Raw genomic sequence first — 21,852 nt, 5'->3', positions numbered from 1 at the left:
TTTCCCCACCTTTTTTCCTTAATGAGCAGATACTGAATTTTATCAAATGCTTTCTGTGTCTTTGAAGATCATCTTCTGAATTGTCTTCTTTATTCTCTTAATGTGTTGAATTACATTGATTGGGCTTTGAATATTAAACCAACCTTGTACTCCTCAAAAATTCTAAATGTTCATTTAGCTTTGGTTTGGTTTATTAATATTCTGAGAAGTTTGACATATATACTTATGGATGAACTTGGCCTATAATTTTTCTTTCTTGTAATGTTCTTGCGGGTTTTTGTTATCAAGATTTTGGATTTTTAAAATATTTTGGTAAGAATTGCCCTTGTTCTGTTCTGTAGAGGAATTTTTGTAAGGAAAGTGCTATTTCTTATATGTTTGCAAGAATCAGTGGGAAATTATCTGGGTTTGGAGTTTTCCTAATGGGAGGGTTTTTAATTACAGATGTAATTTCTTTAACAGATGCAGGGTTATTCAGATTATCTATTTCTTGTGTCATTTTGCCAGTTTCAAAAAAGAAATATGTTCATTTTATTTAAATTTTTGAAATACTTGGTTATGTCACATATTTACAATATGTGTAAATGTGTAAAGCCTGTTGTTTACAATAGGCTTATTATTTTTAAATCTCTGTGGGAGATTAATTTTATTTTAATCATTATTTTCATCTTTCTACTCATGCAAAGTTGCTTTCCTTGCTTTCACTGTGTTAAGCTGTTTCCGTTCCAAGAAACATAGATTCACTTGAGTTCTTTCAAATAATGGAGACTTATGCTCATTGTAAACCTACCTGTAACCATAAGAAAAAGGAATCACAGGGAGAACAAGGTCTCTAGTACAACTTGGCTTTAGTGAGACTAGTTAATTAACCAGACATTTAGTGAATTAACCAGACATTATAGGTTCTTTAAAGAATTTATAAGACAGCTTTAGCAATGGAACAGGTTTACTTTTTATCCCCTCAATAGTAAAGCTTTATAATATTTTAACTTTGAAACCCTCATTATTTATGTGAAGTTTCTTTAACTCCTCTGGGCTTTCCCCTGCTTTTTCTTACTTTTCATTGCTAACTTCCCCCTTTACTCCCTTTTCTATGTAATTTTCTTCATACCTTTTTTTTCTCATAACTTCTTACTCGTGGTTCCTGTGTTTTGTGGCCTTGATCTGTGTTTCTTTTCAGCCTCTCCTCTAGATTGAATCACTGCATGGTATTCAGTTCAAAGTCCCAAGAGATTATTTGATTAGTTTCAGAAGACCTATTATGTGAGGCCACCTCTAGGGCTCTTAGTGGCCACTCTTGACCAGGCAGGTATTGCCCAGTCTGGTGGGTTCACACCGCACAGCACACGAATGCCTCAGGCTAATTCATCTACAGAGAGCTACAGATGGATAATTTCCCTTAGGGTGAGTCTGTATGTGGCAAACACTGTAATTGGTTAATAGAGGCAAGTTCTAGAAATTAAATTAGTACAAGTGTTTGAGCTTTTCTGCCTCCTTTACACTCTGGTGAAATGAGAGTGAATAGAATTTGGTATTATAAACGTCTTTAGTAGTCATCCATTATAACTGAAAAAAATTCTGGTGCTGTCAACCCAAATTAGGGCCTTAAGCAATTAGCTATATAGTATATGTCGTTTTAAGATGGATAAATGGAAATTGATAGATTTTTAAATGTGAACAGTATAAAAAACACACACACAGGCAAATTAGTGAATATTTAATAATATTTAATGAGAGAGCCATAGTGGTTCTCTCATTTAGGTTACTTCTTATTGTTTCCTTTTTTATATGCAGAAACAATCCTATGGGTTGCTAAGAATTCACTGTTTTGCAGCACAGTTCGGTTGAAAACAAAGAGGTCCTCTTTCCCTTTGTGATTCTTAATTGGTAACATATTTAAATACCAGAAAGCCATCTTTTGCCTAATTATGGAAGAAATTATAGGTATTATGTAAAAGCCCTTTGGGTACAATAAGTGAAATTGCTTTTTAATTTTCCAGGGGGACTCAGAGAGAGTAATGATAATTACTGGACCAAACATGGGTGGAAAGAGCTCCTACATAAAACAAGTTGCATTGATTACTATCATGGCTCAGATTGGCTCCTATGTTCCTGCGGAGGAAGCAACAATTGGAATTGTGGATGGCATTTTCACAAGGTAAAAACATTAGTTCTATTTGAATATATTTCTGAAAATAAAGCAAGCCCACATTGTCACATGAACTTTCTGTGTACATATTTAGATGAATAGATTTGCTCTTAAAATATTTAGAGCTTAGAAGCTTAAATCATTTCATCATGCATGTTAATATCAGAGGAGACCAAGGAGACCATTTTGTCCAGTAATTTTCAAGGTATTTTTAGTTCCTGAGTTCTTACTTTAACGAAAATCTTATATAAAAGATGAATATTTAAACAGATAAAAGCAGATCTGCTCTGCCTGAGTCAGAGTGGAAGGCTTGCAGACTTGTCTGGATAGGCTCTGCAGAACACAGTCTAGAAACCAGTCCAGCATCCTTGCTATATAGATGGGGGACTAAGAACAGACTGAAAAGGGCACTGGCCCAAGATAATTTAATTCATATTCTTTTTTTTTTTTTTTTTTTTTTAACTCTAAGAACATTACCTACAACTGACTAGGTCTTACCCCTAATTTCTAAACCTAAATTGCATGTTTTATTAGGAATACAGGTGAAATATCCTGGTCTCACTAGTAGGAAAATCATAGTCTAATCTATTTATTCAGATTTATCTGTTCTTAAAGTATTATTTATACTTCTTGCATGTACATTTTTGGAAAAATTAAATTTAGTCCATATGTGTGTAGTCAAGCTTTGTGTACAAATGTTTGATTTATCGTCCAGCTGCATATTTATATGATACTTGACTTTGGAATTATATCAGAATATATCACATGCTGGTATTGATACATCTGAGTAGACATTAAAATACTTTACCTACTTTTGTGCTTGGTTTTTAGTCTGAGAAGTGAACAGAGCAAAGAGATCTAAATTCTGTTTGATGCCATATCACCAAATAGATGTTATTCTGGTCTCTATATTTGTAGATCAACTCAGTATAAGAAATTTAAAGAATCTTTCTTTACTTTCTAAATTGCCCTTAATCTTCTATTTTGTTTAAAAAAAAAAAAAGTGTTTTTGTGTGTGTGTGTGTGTGTAAATGCCCGGTATTTTATTTTGGTTACATTATTTTGGTTACATTACTAGGGAGAGCGACAGAAATTTGACCAAAGAGAGAAAAGATTAAAAGGAGAAGAGAAAAAAAGACTCCTTGGGCAGAGTAAGGTGGTTTATCTGAAAGAGAATCTTGTTAGCAGAATAACAGTTATGGATGTTTTTAGATATAAGTAATAGAAAAAAAAATAAGACTTTACTTTTCTCATACAATGAGAAGACTTGGAGTGGGCTGCTGCTTCTGCTGCTTCAGTGGTTCGTTGTTGGCATTTCCCATGTAGTTGCAAGATAGTTGCTGTGACTCCAGACATCACATCACATGAGGAGAAAGGACAGAATGCCACAGTTCCCTCCCTACTTTTTTTTTCCCCCTTCAGGATCAATACCTTTTCAGAAGCCTCCCAGAAAACTTCCACTTAAATTTCATTAACCAGACCTGTGCCTCATGGCCATAGTTGCCAAGAGAACAGAAAATAAGAATTTGCTTTTCTCCAGTTTTTCTCATGGAGTTAGGCAAGTGTTTGGGAATGTATTTGGAGGTAATCAGAAAATAGTTTTGGCCTACAAAAAATGAATTCAGTGATAATAATAAAAACAGCTCAACTTTATTATAATAATATTTAAAAAATAAAGTACATTCAGTGAGAGCAAGTAGAAGCCTTCTGAAAAAGGACAAACCACACTAATGTCAAGAAATTTGGATATTTATTCAATTTCATTTATTCATTCATCCAACATATACTAACTTAGCATGTAATGTATGACAGGCACTGGGACTACAATGCAACCATGGTTTCTGTGCTGGTAAAACTTAGCCGGTGGAGATCAACATTAACCAAAACGATTGTATAAAAAATGTGAAAATGCAGCTGTGGCAAGTCTACAACGGCTATATGCAAGATGCCAGGACAGCCTGTGGGACTGGGGTATGATCTGGACAGGAGAGGGTTTCCTTTAGCAAGTGACTCTTAAGACCTATCTGAAGGGCTAGCTAACTAATCAAAGGAAAAAAGAGCATTTCAGACAAAGGGAGCATGTGTACAGAGGCCTTTTAACATTTAAAAAAAAATAATAACAGATAAGGAACTAAATTCCCCCTGGTTCTTAGGGAGCGTTATTCTGGATGAAGCTGAAGAATAGCTTCAAGTTACGTAGAGTATAGAGTGGTAGGAGTTTATCCTAAGCCATGGGAAACCATCGAAGGATTTTAAGCAGTGCTTGGCATGATCAATGCAGGGCATGTTTGGAGAAAGGACATGATAGTAACCTTATCAGTAGACTCCTGTAGTGGTCTTAGTGAGAGGTGTCAATAGTTTGGATGAGGTTTGTAGTGATAGAGTGGAAAGGAGAGGCATTTGAAGAGTGTTCAGGAAATAAATCAACAGGGACTGGTGATAGAAGGGGTATGCATCTGAGATAAAAGGAGTTGTCAGAGATGACAGTGGTTTGTACATCTCTTTGGTCAGTGTTGACATTTAGTGGAAGAGGGTGATTTTTTTTTCATAGATCCTGACTTTATTTATTTATATTTTATAATTTTTTTAAATTTTTATTTATATATGATAGTCACAGAGAGAGAGAGGCAGAGGGAGAAGCAGGCTCCATGCACTGGGAGCCCGATGTCGGATTCGATCCCGGGTCTCCAGGATCGCGCCCTGGGCCAAAGGCAGGCGCCAAACCGCTGCACCACCCAGAGATCCCAGATCCTGACTTTATTTGTATACATAGTAAGTAGAAACACTCTGAGACATTTGAGAGGAGCCATCATATAGGCAGTTGTGTATAGAGTCCAGAGGGAGAGATGAAAGATAATGATATAAACTTGCTCTGAGACATCTTTGTATAAGTGAAAGTCCTGGGTGTGGGTGAGATCATCTTAGCAGAGAGTATAGTGGAGAAAATAATGTTCTAAGACCGAGCCTTAGGACTACCAACATGTCCCAGATGAGTAAGATGATAAACTGGAAAAACTGACAAGACAAAAACACTATAAGATGTTACAGTGTCAGGGGAATACTCCTTCAAGAAGAAATGAAGTGGCCAGCCGCACAGAGCGGTCAGGTAAAAGGAAGCCTCTGAAGTCAACTTTGATCTTAACAAAGTGGTGGTCATTAGAGACCTTAGCAGGAGCTGTTTTGTTTTTTGTTTGTTTTAAAGATTTATTTATTTACTTATTTTAGAGAGCAAACATGAATGGGAGGAGCAGAGGGAGAGGGAGAGAAAAATCTCAAGCAGACTCTGCACTGAGCTTGGAGCCCCATGCGGGGATTAGTGTCATGACCCTGAGATCACGACCTGAGCTGAAACCTGTTGTCAGATGCCCAACCAACTGGGCCACTCAGACACCCCAGCAAGAGTCTATTTTGGTGGAGTGGTGAGACCATACTCCAGTTAAAGATGATAAAGAAGGGAGTGAAAGGTCAAGAAATACAATGTTTGTACAAGTGTCACCAGGGCAGCTTGGCTGGGAGGAGGAGATGAAAGATCCAATGAGGGACTTGTTCTGTTTTTGAATGTAGGCTTGAACATGTTTCAGTGGGATATCCGGGGGAATATGTTATATCCGTAAATTTATGATTTAAAAAAATGCATTGATTTAAAAAAATGCATTGATTACCTTGGAGCATACTAGAATAGATTAATGATACTCATAACAAAAAAATCATTAATCACTTTGGAGAATGAAAATTGAAAAATAAAGAGAGAATTAAGCAGCTATTGTATCTTTCCACACAGATGATGAGAGGAAGTTTCTCCTTATAGAAGTGTCCCAGCTCATAAACAAAGAAGGAACGATAGAATTGGAGTGTCGCCCTTTTTTTTTTTTCAAGGGTGGAGTTTTCCCAGAGAAGTGGCTGAAAAAGCAGAGGGAGTTTAAGAGTTGGCAAGTGTGTGTTAGGAATAATGGACCATGGAACTTCAGCAAAGAGGAGGGCCCAGGGGAAAGCGCAGTGGTAGGTGGGCTGGAGTCCTGGGAGGTTTGAACAACAGTTGTGGTGGAGGTTCTGTGTGAGCCGGAATGGACAGCTTTTGAGGTAAAATAGTTCATGTCTCTGTTGAAGTCCAAGATGTGTCCCTGGTGCTGGATGGCTGAGTTAGAGGAGGAGAATGGTGAAGAGGAGATCTAGAATTGATCTAGATGGTGTTGGCTGCTTTAGCTACATGGACATTTAGTGCTATCAGAGACATTGGCAGAGCTCTCAGGGCAGAGGAGAAAATATATACCAAATGTTAACCACTTAGATGAATGAGGAGGAGTGATTTGCGGTTGAGTAGCTGACAAAGGGAGGATGTTATGGTCAAATGGTATAACCTCAAAGGAGATGTTTTTCTTATGAGGAGGTAAAGCCTAGAAGTAAGAGTGGTGAGCAGGAGAACCCTTGCAGTATCACAGGAGGCAAGGAAATGAATAGCCAGTTTTGGAGAGGGCTGCAGCGGAAGGGCTAGAGAGGAAAGGGAAGGGTGCCCATGTGGAGAAGAGAGCAAGGACACGGAAGTTGGCTGATTATTTGGCTGCTATTCCAAAGTGCCTGGTGTCTGGGCTTAGGAGGTAAGTGAGACACAGAGTTGGATAAAACCTGGCAAGTGTAGAGCAGTATGGACTTGATGTTGGCTCGAAGAACCACAGAAGGGGACATGCAGCATTCTGACTGATGAAAACTTGAAAAGCAGAAGGATGGGGCCTGGGACGAGTCTTACCAAGCTTGAGCAGTGGTGGATCCACAAGCTGTGGGTGCCACACACACGGGGCTGGCTGATAGTAGCCCTGAAACTTGAGATGAGTGCTGGATCACCTGGACTCAGAAGCTCATCAGGCAAGAAGAAAAAATAGATAAAATATGTTTGAATCTGATTGCAATGTCCCCAACAGATATTGCTGAGCACACTCTTTGGCCAGTGATGCATTTTTTACTGCTTCAAGTCTAATCCTGGCACCCATTACGTACTACATATTATTGCAGAAACTGCTTCCCTTCTCTTCTCAGTCTTCCTTTTTTCTTCTCTTCAGTCAGTTTTTAAGAGAAAAGGCCCTTGTGAAGTGCCTCTGAGAGCACAGCTATGATCAGATTGTTCTGTTGCTAAACCTCTAAACAGTGAATACAGGTCTCTGAGCATGTCCTTTGGGAACCACCAGATGACCCCCAACCTTTTCAGTCTTGTTTTTGGTTTCTTTCCCTCACCTACCTATGTGTCAACCTAGCACTTCTTTCTGAATTCCAAGAAAAGCTATTGTGTGCTTTCCCATGTCTTTTTTCAGTTTATACTATTTCATGTGCCAGAAATACTTCTGCTGATTTTTCTCTTGTTAGAATTCCACCTCCTTCATGAAGTCTCCCTTGATTCCCATAGCCAGAATTAATATTTCTCATCTCTTTACTTCCATCATACGTGTATTTTGCTCCCCCCCTCCCTTTTTTTTTTATAAAAGCTCTTACCAGTTTAGTTCTATAATTATTCTTGTATAGGTCTACCTCTACTGTTGTGTGGTCCATTCCCAGAAGATGCGTTTCATGTTTTGTACATTTCCCTTCTCCCTCCCCAAACCTGGAACTCCATCTACTTTGTACATACGTAACAGACACTGAAGAAAAGGGCTATTGAATGAATTGACTGTTCAGTCAAGATCAGGCAAATGGAAGATAATTCCATGGGCAGTGGGGAGTCCTTAAAGACACAGGAGTAGGAAAGTGTTGTGATCAGAGTTACAGTTGAGGTTCCAGGAAGAGATTAAAATCCTGCCACACTGTGAAAGACAAACTATACAAAGGGATGATGTAATATAGGAATTCTTGAAGAGAGGCTGAGCATTTTAATTAGGCTGATAGAAATGGAAGTGGACAAGGGACAGAAGAGGGATGTTGCAGGGTTAATTTTTTTTTTTTTTTTTTTATTTATGATAGGCACACAGTGAGAGAGAGAGAGAGAGAGAGAGAGAGGTAGAGACACAGGCAGAGGGGGAAGCAGGCTCCATGCACCGGGAGCCCGACGTGGGATTTGATCCCAGGTTTCCAGGATCGCGCCCTGGGCCAAAGGCAGGCGCTAAACCGCTGTGCCACCCAGGGATCCCTGCAGGGTTAGAATTGACAAAGCCCTGGTGACTACCATGGATGAAGGGAGATAGGTGAAGAGGAGTGAATGGTGGGTTTTATCACTGAAAAATTCAGGAGGAGGATCTGATTTCAGAAGTCATCTCAATTGGTAACGTACACCATAGCAAGGAGGCTGCATCGTAAGAGGGCCATTACGGTTCTCTGTCATAAGCATAAATTCTAGGCTGTTGAGACACTTTAGCACTGGCTCAGTAATGAGGTGAAAACTCTAGTATACTAAACACGTATTTTTCTTAAAACTTTGCTGTGTACCAGAGTTTGATATTAGGTGTTAGGGATATGAAGCCAAATGAGACCACTTTACCTGCCCTCAAGAAACTTAGGTGTGGTAAGGGAGATGGAGGCACAAGGCATTACAGTGTAGTAAGTGATGGAGAAGTGATTTGATTGTATGTGTGATCATTTGCTTGCTCATTCATTCATATTTATCCTGCCATTGTCCAGAAAGGAGTCTTTAAGTCGGTTTGCAGAAGATTACAAATATTGTAAGTAAAAATGAGGGTGAGGGATTAAAATGAAGCCAGGAATGAAACTTAAAATTTTTTTTTTTTTGAAACTTAAAATATTTATCACATAATGACCAACACTGTTGTGGCGAAGCCTCAGATTTGTCTCAGAGTTTTCCACAAAGGTAAACTTGTTCATTTAAAATAGTTTTGCAGTACCTAGAAAAACAAATAAATTGCTTAAGAAAACAGCTTTTAAAAACTTTCTTACTGTGTTAGACAACAATTTTTAATGATAAGATTAGCTAGTAGCTAACTTGGATAGTGCTTATATGGGACATGAGCTTCTTCCTCCGTGTTATGATAACATGCCTATATCTCATGAACCAGCCTTGAGGAACTGATTACTAATCACTATGTAATATAAAAGCTGTCCTTTGAACCTTGCAAATGCTAAATTAATTGTTTCAGTATAGTAGTTTTCATTCTGAATTAACTCCTTCAAACACATCATTTTTTTCAGCTACTTAGGGATACATTTTACAGTGACCTGGTCCTGGTGGGCCCATCAAGAGGTAGTATTACGTGAAAGAATGTTGTTGTTATAATACATGACAAAGAGCTGGTTACAAACCCTGGCATTCACTGTGATTCCACTTTTGTATGAGAAATTATATATGTAAATATATGCAGAGAAAATCATCTAAACAGAAGGCTTATATTCCAAAATATCATAAGGGATATGGGATCATGGTGAGTGTTCTTTTCTTCTGCTTATTAATATTTTTAAAAATCTGAAATAAACATGTAACAAAGATACAACCCCAAATTAAGGGCGATATCACTCAAAATGAGATTTTTACAGGAGTCTAGTGAAATGCTTGTATGGTCACTGGGAATACTTTTTTCCAGGGCGAATTTCTGTTCTATACTCAGTAGAATGGAATTAGGGGTTCTGAGTCTAAACCTTTTCAGGTGCTTCGGTGTATCAGAGCTTACTTTTCCCAAAAGTTTTTAACCCAGCCTATATATAACCTTAGTTCTTCCTCCTTTAGGCATGAATAGTTTTCTTGTCTGGATCAGTGTACAAGATTGATGTCTTTAATTTTCATAGCACACACATCGTCATTTGCACACATAACATCTGAAGCAGTGAGTTTTAACCCTTAATATATATTGGACTTCTTTTGAGAGAGAGAGAGAGAGTGTGTGTGTGTGTGTGCGCGCACGTGCAAAGAAGGGTTACGAGGAACAGAGGAAGAGGGGAAGAGAGAATCTTAAGCAGGCTCCATACCCAGCACAGAGCTCAAGACGAGGCTTAATATCATGGACCCTGAGATCATGACCTGAGTCAAAATCAGGAGTCTAACATTTAACCCACTGAGCCACCCAGGCACCCCCATTGGATGTTTTTTTTTAATGGAGCTTTTAAAAAATGGTGATACCTGGGCCCTCCCCTCAGAGGTTCTAAGTTGGACTAGAGTCTGGAAGTTGAGTTTTGTAAGCGTCCAGATGGTTTTGAAGTAAAGCTGAGATTGAGAAGCATTTCCCCAAGCCCCTGCTGGAGAGCTCAGTTGTTTAATTATAAATGTTAATTTAGGGATCCCTGGGTGGCGCAGCGGTTTGGCGCCTGCCTTTGGCCCAGGGCGCGATCCTGGAAACCTGGGATCAAATCCCACGTCGGGCTCCCGGTGCATGGAGCCTGCTTCTCCCTCTGCCTGTGTCTCTGCCTCTCTCTCTCTCTCTCTCTCTCTCTCCCTGTGTGACTATCATAAATAAATAAAAATTAAAAAAAAAATAAATGTTAATTTAAAAATTATAGATGCATTCATTATGAAAACTGTCAAATAACAGTTTGACAGTATAATAGGGTATAAAGTGAAAGTTTTGCCTTCTCCCCAGGTCAACAACCATTACTGATTCTTTGTGTAACTTTCCACAAATGTAATAATATTATACATAAATCTTCTCTTATATAAATGGTATTACACTAAGCATTACTGCTATGAAGCTTGCTTTTATTTCCTAATACGTGGGGGACATATTTCTCTATCAGTTCATGCTGATTAACCTCACATGTTTTAATGACTGCAAGGTATTTTGCTCCTTGGTCTCTTTAACCTCAGAGAGCTATATCTGGGATGCACTGCTTTAGTATATAAGGACCCTGTTCCTTGTCTTTTCTTCTGTCCTTGCCCTCTCTTCCTGTTATAATTGAAAAGGAGTCTGCATGGACCATATTCATTTATATCCTAGATCCTTACTAGAATATGGTTTGGTATTATACCTTCCTATTTTTCATTTATTTATTGGAAAATAATTCAGATATATAACAATCCCACAGGCAACTACCACCCTACTAAAGAAATAAAGCATTGCCAATATTTCTGAACCTATAATTCTCTCTGATTCTTTTCCTTTCCACACCATGTAGAAGAACTGCCCTTCTTGACTATAGTTTTTATTCCAGGCATTTCTTTATATTTTTACTACACAGGTATGTTTTTGAGACAGTATACAAAGTTATCAGGTATGCTTTTACACTTTATATGTGTCACATCACACTGTATTCTTCTGCAAGTGACTTTTCCCCCCTCAATGTTATATTTATGAATTCATCATTCACAATAATGTATACATATATACAATATGTATAGATACATATAATTCTAGTTTCTTCATTTTTCTATAATTATAGATATTCCATTGCATATACACCTAACACTGTTTATCCATTTTCCTTGATTGATATTTAACATGTTTCAAATTTGTTTCAGATGCAGACAGTACTGGTACTTGTCTTACACACATTCTTCTGGTGCACGTGAATGAGTTTTTTGAATCCAGATTGTTGTCTAGGAGTGGGACTGTGAAGTGTTAGGAATGTGCATCTTTCTTGTTCTTCAAGGAGGCTGCCAGCAGTATATAAAAGTTTGTCCCTGTGCTTTAAAATTAAATTAGAGGGCAGCCCTAAACTGCTCAGCAGTTTAGTGCCGCCTTCAGCCCCAGGGTGTCATCCTGGAGATGTGGGATCGAGTCCCACATCAGGCTTCCTGCATGGAGGCTGCTTCCCTCTGTCTATGTCTCTGCCTTTCTCTCTGTGTCTCTCATAATTAAATAAAATCTTTAAAAAAATTAAATTAGGGACACCTGGGTGACTCAGTCATATAAGCATCTGACTCTTGATTTTGGCTCAGGTCATGATCTCACGGTGGTGAGGTTGAGCCTGCATCTGGCTCTGTGCTGGGTGTGGAGCCTGCTTAAGATTCTCTCTTTCCCTTTCCCACTGCCCCTCCCCCACCGGCACAGGGGTGCAGGCATGGGTTTGCATGCTCTCTCTCTGTCTCAAAAGAAAATAAAATTAGACATACCCATTTGATGGTGTTCCTGTATAGTCTCCAAAATTGCTCATAAGTAAATTTTCATTTTTATTATTTACTGTCTTTTACATTAAGTGCCTTCTGATAAGTCATTTTTTGTTAATGCTAGGGAATTGTTTTCCCTCTATGTACATGCTGTGCCTGTTTACAAAAGGATTTGAAGCGGTTTATTGGCCTTCTCTGACAAACTGCCAGACTTCCTCTCATCAGCCAATAGTTGCTTCCTCTTTAATTCCTTTTTGTCTTGACTGCCAGAAAAGCAAGAGCTAAATTCAAGGCTCAGGTGCAGAAACAAATTTGGTTTAGTTTTCCCCTCTTCTTACATAGGGGTATTTCTCTAATATGGTTCTTCTAACAGTTGCATCAGAATCATAGAGATGATTATTTAAAATGTTTAAAATTTTTCTAAGCCTTGTATCAGAGACCTATTAAGTTGGAATCCCTAAGGTGAGACTGCAAAATTAGCATTTCCAAAGCTCATGTAAAGTATGCTGTCTTAATGTGAGAACCTACTATATGGCTTATAATCTTAGTTTCGTATTCATTGTAATTTTTCCATCATAGATATATTTTTAAAGGTTTTATTTATTTGGTAGAGGGAAAGCAAAAGGACACAGCAAGGGGAGCAGCATAGGGAGAAGGGAGAAGCAGGCTCCCCGCTGAGCAGGGAGCTTGACGTGGGACTTGATCCCAGGACCACAGGATCATGACCTGAGCCTAAGGAAGTTGTTTAACGGACTGAGACACCAGGTGTCCTTATGGATATGTTGTTGTTCTAAATCATTTCAAATTCTTTTTGTACCCAATGAAGAAATATTGAAAATCTAGCAGAGTGAGATGTATGCATAAAATTTGGCTCTAAACTTTATCTTTAAATTGGTTATTTTTGTATTATTGATTGGACATTCATGACAACTGGATTTAAATTCACGTATTTCATAAGTATGGAATTGAGTGCCTACTATGTGCCATGTGCTGTGCTATAAGAAGAATAAATGTGAAAAGCTATGAACACAGTCTTTAGGAATATTTTTTCTGAATATTATAAGCTTGTATAAGCCTATTCCTGTATAAGAGCATTATTTTTAAAAGAATTTTGGCAAACATTTACATGTGGCTTTAGTTAGTATATTTATATTGGTATATTGTGATGTATGTATTTATCAGTGAGATATTTCTAGACACATATTTCCAAGGATCATTAACATCTTTGAGTGTATCACTGGAATAAGCTGTGTTGCTTATTATTCTGATAAATGCAAACTTAAATTTCATTCAACTTTTTAGACTCACTAATTAAGTTTTAGGAAAGCAATGAATTATTAAGTCTGGTTTGAAAAAAGCTAAACAGTTGACTTCTCTCAGCATAATTTGTTTCTATTTATATCAGTTAAATGTTGGTAGAAAGGAGTATTTACATTAAGTGGCCCTGGGTTAATAATTTTCATCCCATGCTACCCAAGTAAACTCTGTATGGCCCCTCACTTCAGGAATGCTGTGTACTCGAAATGGCAAGTGTGTTTATTTTGAGAGAGAATTGGAGAGTAATAGGCATTCAGGTGCTTAACCTACTTTAAATATTTGCTTTTGACTCTGTGGATGGTAACTGATTTGTTTGCCCAATCTAGTTTAATTCAGCAAATATTGATTGAGCACCTACTGTGGAGTATTTGTGCTCTATTAAATACATATATATTTATATGCGTACATATATATCCAAATATATATTGACATATTAAATATATGTATTTGTATATGTATGTGTATATTCTCTTTAGACAGAGAACATCTTGAATACATGCATATTTTCTAGTTGGTAGTAAATATCAATAGTAAAAACCACATGATAAGTGATATTTTATGAAATGAGTAGGCTGTTACGAATTCTATTGGCATCAGAAGTGTTGCTTATGAATATCTCTGTTGTTTATTTAATTCCCGCAGCTGTGTTTGGCAAACAGATGCCTCATTTCATTGTTTTTGATAGGAATTGGTTGTCTGAATTTAATACTTCAGGCACCTAAGGATTTGGTTTGGTTTGAAATGCAGATCCTTTAGAGATAGTGTTCTAATCGGTATGATGAAAGGGACTCTTGGACTCCAAATTTAAGAACATCTGCAAGTGACTCTGAAACATATCCACATTTAGGAGCCATTATTCAATTTCAACTCCTGACATTTCACAAAGGGAACAACAGACTCAGATTGTGATTTGCCTGCCTGAGCTCATAATGTGCGTTTAATTATAAGGATGCATCTTCTGGGTGTGTCTGGTTCCCCTCTATTAATCTTATTAATTAATCTGATTAATCTTATCTTTCTTTTATTGGCCTTAATTATTTGTGGCTTTCACAGATATAAAGTTGGGAAAGAACAGGTACTCTATTAAATTATTTTCCTTTGAAATTCTTGGGACTTTCTCACAGAATGGACTATTGGATGTGTTAGAGAAAAATTTACCCAGTCAGCACATCCTGGGTTCCCTTTGATAGGAAAATTCCCATGTCCTTCATAAGTGGCCTGCATGTGTCTGTGGATGTTTCCAGTGAACATGGTTTCATGAGAGCCAGCACACATTTGGCATTTCCCTCCACTACTGTCTTGATTCTCAATAATGTTTCCATTGAAATTGAAAGATTGCTAACAGTGTTTTTTGCTTAGTTATATTTGCAATTCAGTGTTACAAGTTTTAAATATTTAATTTTAAATACTGTAGTGTGATCTGATTGCAACTGTTAGTAGAAACAATTATATGAAAGAAACTTTTCTTGTCTTTTGTAATAATTTTATTGCTGCAAATAAAATGTTCTTGATGTTGCTAGAAGAAAGCTGCTTATTTAACCTGATACTTACCTTCTTTTTGCCTTGTCTTAAGGTAGTGATACAATATAGTATCCTTAAATATATCATTTGCGATTTTTAAAAATAACATATTTTCTAATTATACTGTAATGTTTGTTCACTGTGCAAAATTTAAAAATAGAAAAGCTCAAAAAAGAAAAATTTAAATCGTCTGTAATTCTACCTCCTGGAAATCATTTTGTTTAGGTATTTGGCTTTCCAGGCTCTTTCAAGAATGCATAAAATGTAGTGATAAATCTGGTGATTTCACTCCATTTCTGGGTTAATGTGTATGTTTAGTTAAATGCAGCACAGATTTTTTTTTTATGCTTCTTAAGTACTATCCAGTATCTACACATCTTATAATAATTGGTATCCTTTTGTGGCTTTTTCTTCTCTTGGACTAATTTTTTATTTTTTCTTATGCCATCTTTCTCAAAAGTTACTTTGTTACTTAGGAGATTATTTTCCTTTTGTAAATTTACATAATCAAAAAATAGGAAGCTTAGACATGTCTACTATACAGAATTCTGTTAACTTTTTAATGAAGTGAATAGGAACATCTTCAGTTTCAAAAAGGAGGCAAAATAAGTTAACATAAGAGTACTCCTATATAGAGCATTTAGAAGACAAATAAGGTATTCCACTTTCATGAGGAAGCTAGAATAGGCAAATCCTTAGGAGCATTAAGTAGAATAGAGGTTACCACGGGCTGGCAGGAAGGAGAGAATGGGGAGTTTGTTTTTTGATGAGTACAGAATTTCTTTTGGGGGATGATGAAAAGATCTGGTAATGGATCGTGGTGATGGCTGCACAACATTTGAACATGCTTATTAATGCCACTGAATTGTATACTGAAAAATGTTAAAATGGTAAGTTTTATTTATATATATTTTTACTACAATTTTCGAAGTATTCACATATGTCCAAAAATCCTAATGCAATACAATAATTATTGCCTCTATTCACTCATTTTGATATTTAAGGTCCAGTATTGATCATTCAATATGAAAAATCATTTTTCTTTGTTAATTGCAGTACTTCTCCCTCATGCTAACATTTTCCTTGTGTGAGACCCAGAAATTGTGATTTGAGGGAGCAGAGGCCCACTGCATTAGCTACAACTGAAAAACATCTAGAATGTTATCTCAAAATACCAAGATCTCATAAAAACAAACTCTTGTTCAAATTTTCATGTAAATGTTCTTTATTTTAGAAACTGATTTTAAAAAGTATTAATTTCTTTTCTCCATTAATGCTTTATTAAGCTTTGTTGACCTATATAAGGGTTATAGACGAGGAGGGAGTAGAGGATTAGAAAGATTAGTCAACCGCCACTCCTAAAAATATCAAAGTGATTTTTTTTTCTTAATCACATAACTGTAACCTGTCTACTCAGAGCAAACTAACTCTAAGATGAAATCTAAAGAATGCATTTTCCATTTTTTCACTACTTTGGAATATAAATACAAACAGAATGATAATTCCATGTGTTCTATAATTCCTTAAATCTCTACGTATTTTAACATTTGAAAAACATCAGAATCATTGTCCAGTATTATGTCTTATAAAATGCTTGAATTAATAAAATGGTACAAAATTTATATTAATTTATACTGTCTTGCTTCATAAACTTATTTTCATTGCTTTACTGGGATATTTACAATATAGCAGGATAATAAGAGAGTAAAATGGTATCTAAAGATCCTGGAACAAAGAGAAAATAAGGGTAGAAACTTAAGATAGTAAAGAGAGAAAACTAAGAGAGTTGCTCTTTGTTATTATAAGGTGTTACTTAGTTATTAGTAACTAAGGTGAAAAGGAAAATGTGTTTAGTTATAAAATTCTGTGTCTACCAGAATTCTATAAAGTCATTATACTGCCAAAATTTAATGAAAATATAGACTATATTTCTTAAGGGAGGTTAGCAGAAAATATTTCTATCAGTAAACATTTCCCACAGTTAGAAGCACATGCTTCGTTGTAGCCTCAGTGACTGGTTAACAAGGTTTTTTCAGTGTCTGCTAGGCAGCATTGTTACTTTATCATGTGCTGTGGAAGACTAGTATTGTAATAGAAAATGTGTTGCCTGCTAAGGCAGTGGCTTTCAGACTGTTGTACAGGGACTTTAGAGTCCCCCAGAGCCCCATCTAGATGAAGAAAGGGGGGCCTAATAGTGCTGTCTTGACCAAATCAGCATTCCTTTTATCTAATCTGTAGTGAATTTCTCTGAAATCTCATTTGAGCAAGGGATTTAACAGCTAAAAAGATAGTCGAAAATCACTGGCCTAATAATAGAGTTAGGACCATTGCATAATAAAAGTACATCTAAGATCCCCTAAAATCATGGTCTTGAAGGACAGAAGCCCACTAATACCTTGAGGCACGTTGGAATATTCTCATATTCCTTCAGCTGTAATTCAGCTGTAAGCTGGGAACACGAAGGTCTCTATTTTTTTCTTCTCTGCCACGAATTCACCACGTTTTCCCTCATCTGTAAAATGAGAGTATAAAACAATTACTACCAACTTAGCCAGCAACAAGCCTTTTTTTTTTTTTTTTTTTTTTTTTTTTACTTTATTGGCTTGTTAATGGGAAATTCTTTGCTGTCCTACAGGCTCTTCCCTTCTATCAAAGTGGAAGGAACCATAGGCAAAAGAAGTGACCCAGTTCTCTGTAGGGAATGTGAACATGGGTGGGGGGGGGGAACTAGGGGAAGGGAAGGTAAATCTATCTAGAGCGGTCATCTTTTAGTGTCTGCAGCTCATCTAGGCAGACAATCGTGTAGGACAGGTTCAGTGATTGTAACAAAGGTTTTGGATAAAAGGTGACTGAGGGATTCCTAGGTGGCTCAGTCTGTTAAGCATCCAACTCATGATTTTGGCTCAGGTCATGATCTCAGGGTCATGGGACTGAGCCCATGTTGGACTCCATGCTCACCATGCAGTCTGTTTGAGATTCTTTCTCTTCCTCTCCTTCTGTCTCTCCCCCTGCTCATTCTCTCTCTCTCTGAATGAATGAGTGAATGAATAAATAAAATAAATATCTAAACAAAAGTGACTGAGAGGCTACTTGGGCTTTGATGCTTAGGTGGTCATCAGTGACGAAATTCAAGAAGGTCAGGATGAAGAATGGGTGATTTCTTAGTCTTGTCAGGAAAGACTTGAAGATATTAGCAAGAATAGTTTGGATAAGCAGAAAGTAAATAGCATTTTTAAAACTTACACTTCTGCATGAATTTGACTTTACCATTCTAAAAATTTAGCATAAGAAATGCATTTTTACGATGTTATCTTGAAAAGTAAAAATTAGAATTACTCTTTTAAATGCAATGTTTTAAAACTGAATGGAGGGATCCCTGGGTGGCTTAGCAGTTTAGTGCCTGCCTTTGGCTTAGGATGTGATCCTGGAGACCCGGATCAAGTCTCACATCGGACTCCCTGCATGGAACCTGTTTCTCCCTCTGCCTGTGTCTCTGCCTCTCTCTCTCTGTGTCTCTCATGAATAAATAAATAAACTCTTAAAAAAAAAAAAAACTGAGTGGAAAATACAGGTGAATACTGTTAAGATTGTATGCCAGTTTTTAATTACCAAGGACCATATTATTACAATAAATTTTCCATCAAAATATTAAACATTAATTTTTATATCCATTAAAACCCTGTTTCTCTCATATTCCTTAGATTTATGCATTATACTTCAGAATAAACTCAGCAACAGTATACAAGGATAACCCTAATTTATATGGAAGCACAGAGGAAAACAGTAGTTTAAATCCTTTCACTCCTTGTAACTTTTCCTACAAATAGTCCTTTGTTAACTTTAAATTTGGACGTTCACATTGATGTTTACTCTTGACTCATTTGGGTTGGGTAAGTTGTTTTACAACCCTGGAACATGATTCGATAAGTTCATGTTCAGGATGGATTGAACATCTTAGTGTAGTTTAAGGAAAACAAGTCTTTCAGTTTGTAGAAAAAAGAAGAGGAACCATAGGCAAAACAATCGTGTAGGAAGACTGTTCCAGGCTGATGAAATAATAAGGGAAAACATAGAGGGATAAAGGTGTGTGGTATCAATTCTCTAAATATACTAAAAACCACTGATGTATAAATACACTTTAAAAGGATGAATTTTGTAATTTGTGAATTACATCCTGATAAAAGCTCTTCTGTTTTCAGGGCTACGTGGCATATGTCAGGGATAGCAAACGTAATCGAGGTGGCAACAACATGGCATCTTGAGGCAGAAGGAGAAGAGAGTAGAGAGTGGTTTAGGGACAGAGATTCAGAAGGCCTTGTAAACCATGCTAGGAATTTAGAGGGTTTTTTTCCAGGCATTAGGAAACCATTGTAAGCTTGGTGGTTGTCTTTTTTTTTTTAATTTATTTATAAATACTAACTAACTTATTTCTCATAGCCATTGTAAGAAGTAGAAAAGCAAATACTTTTATTGTCACCGTTTACTGATAGGGAAAATGGAAGCACTGTGTGCTGGTAGTGGCGTACCTGGGATTCGTACACGTAACTATCGCATCCTGCTGCCTTGTGGATAGGATTTAGTCTGTATGCATAAGCAGCAGGTGTCAGTGATTAGACTCAATAATTAGTGGTAGGATTAGAAAACAGTGTGCATCCTATGGAAACTATTTGACTATTTGTTTTATATGGATTTTTATTCAATTTTCAAACATGCTACTAAGGAGTGCCCCCTCAGCTGCTGAGCAAGTGTTTGTAGCTTGTACGTTGGCAGAATGGGCCAAAAGCTTAGTGTTGTGACCTGTTTTGAAAATAAAGTATCTTGAAATAAAAAAAAAAGAAAACAGTGTGCATAGCTTTTAAATTGATTGATACAATATCAGCTACTAACTGACATTGCCTAAAAAGTGGTTGTCCAGTTTAAGACACCTTATTTTCCTTTATTATAGATCTCAAAAAATCCTTTTATAGTGGTAAGAACAGTTAGCATGAAGTCTACCTTCTTAACAGGTGTTCAAGTTAGAGTGCATTTTTCTTGACTACAGGAACAATGTTGTATGGCAGATCTCTAGAACTTTCTCAAGTTGCATAACCGAAACTGTACGCCCGTTGATTACAACTCCCATTCTCTCCCCACCCCTACTCCAGCCCCTGGCAACCACCATTCTACTCTCCGTTTCTATGAGTTTGTTTATTTTAGAAACTTCACATAAGTGGAGTCCGGCAGTATTTGTCCTTCTGTGACTGACTTATAATACTTATTTCAGTGTGAGTCAGTTGATTTAAAATAGGAGTCTGGTGGTAAGGTGAAAAATAGAATAGCTGTTAGAGAAAGTGAAGATAGGTGATCGGAATAGCTCAGATCAAATAATATAAATTAGTGAAACGTCAGTAGGATTGAAAGAAGAGTACTGAGGACTGGATGTTGTAGATTACGGGAGCAAGAAGAATCCAAAGAGAACACCAAATTCTCATTTTTCATATTTCTAGAGCAAAGGTATTGAATTAGTTTTCTGAGTTGTGTAACAAATTGTCACAAACGCAGCAGCTAAAAGAAACAGCACAGTATTTCAAAGTTTCCGTGGCTTATGAGTTCAGGTCTGGTTTAGGTGGTTCTCTGCAAGCTGCGTCAAGGTGTTGGCCAGAGCTAAGTCCTCAGAGCTGAACTGCAGATGGATCCACTTTCAAGCTCGTTCGGATGTTAACAGAATCCATCACCTTGAGATGCTAGAACCCAGCTCCCTGGTTTCTTGCTGGCTGTAGGCTACGGATGGCTCTCAGCTCCTAGGGACCACTCACAGATCCATTGCACATGGTCCTCTCCCAGTATGGCATGCTTCTTCAAAGGCTAAGTTAGGGAGAAGGTCTTAGGGTCATTCTGCAAGCAAGACATAGTCTCATATAATGTCATATAGTCTAGGGAGCAAAATCTCATCACTTTCACTGTGTTATGCTGGTTAAAAGCAAGTCATAGGTCCCACCCACACTCAGGGGAGATGTAATTGTACAAGGAGGTGAAAACCAGAATGCTGGGATCCCTGGGTGGCGCAGCAGTTTAGCACCTGCCTTTGGCCCAGGGCGCGATCCTGGAGACCCGGGATCGAATCCCATGTCGGGCTCCCAGTGCATGGAGCCTGCTTCTCCCTCTGCCTGTGTCTCTGCCTCTCTCTCTCTCACTGTGTGCCTATTATAAATAAATAATAATTAAAAAAAAAAAAAAAAAGAAAGAAAACCAGAATGCAGAGATCACTGGGGTCACCTTATTGCATGTCTACCACAGATACTTCCAGCCTCTTACAGCACGTATAGCGAGGTGGTCAGAGTGTACGTTCTGGCATCATACGGACCTGGAATTGAATCCTGACTCCATGACTAACTAGCCTTTTGGTACTAAACCGGTTTCCTCCACCTGTAAATGGGATAAAGGTCTGTCTCATGTGTGTCAGGAATCAGTGAGATAATTCAAACGAAACACTCAGGTGGGTCCCCAGAACACAGTAAAATGTTCACTGTTTCTCACATGCATTATCACATTTGAGCTTCAGTCACTATCAGGAATAATTAAATTGAAAAGTTAAGTTTTAATTACAGGATTTGCCCAAGTTAAATAAGTTGATGTTGATATTCAGGATTTGAAACTTAATCTAATGGACTTTCTGCTTTACCATTATGAGCATAACTGAATACATTCGTGAAAATTGTGGGACTTGAGAAGAGGATGGGCCCACAGAGGTTTACTATTCCAATCTCCCATTCCACAGATAGGAAGCTAGGACCACACAGGAAAGTTACCTAACTTGGTTAAGATGACATGGTACTTACTCAGTGGCCAAGCCAGTACTAGAGTGTTGGCCTGTTCCCTCAAGGTACTACTTTTTCTACCATATTTATCTATATTACAT

The 21,852-nt window shown here is 37.3% G+C and overlaps 1 protein-coding gene across 6 annotated transcripts in view; it reads left to right on the top strand.

Moving 5' to 3' along the window:
- The window catches only part of MSH3 (mutS homolog 3), a 184,905-nt gene that overhangs the window by 140,906 nt on the left and 22,147 nt on the right, over window positions 1-21,852 (top strand). For all 6 annotated transcript variants that reach the window (XR_007409758.1, XR_007409757.1, XM_049108323.1 and 3 more), the window contains one exon: window positions 2,001-2,158. Coding sequence is in view for 4 of the 6 variants with exons in the window: in XM_049108323.1 (XP_048964280.1) it covers window positions 2,001-2,158 (158 nt within the window). In the remaining 2 variants the exon portion in view is untranslated. The remainder of the gene's footprint in view (window positions 1-2,000; window positions 2,159-21,852) is intronic.

This window comes from Canis lupus, chromosome 3 (genome assembly GCF_003254725.2).
Source record: "Canis lupus dingo isolate Sandy chromosome 3, ASM325472v2, whole genome shotgun sequence".
NCBI classification, from domain to species: Eukaryota; Metazoa; Chordata; class Mammalia; order Carnivora; family Canidae; genus Canis; species Canis lupus.
The sequence above is the reverse complement of the archived record's forward strand: the minus strand, read 5'-3'. Positions and strand labels throughout refer to the sequence as shown.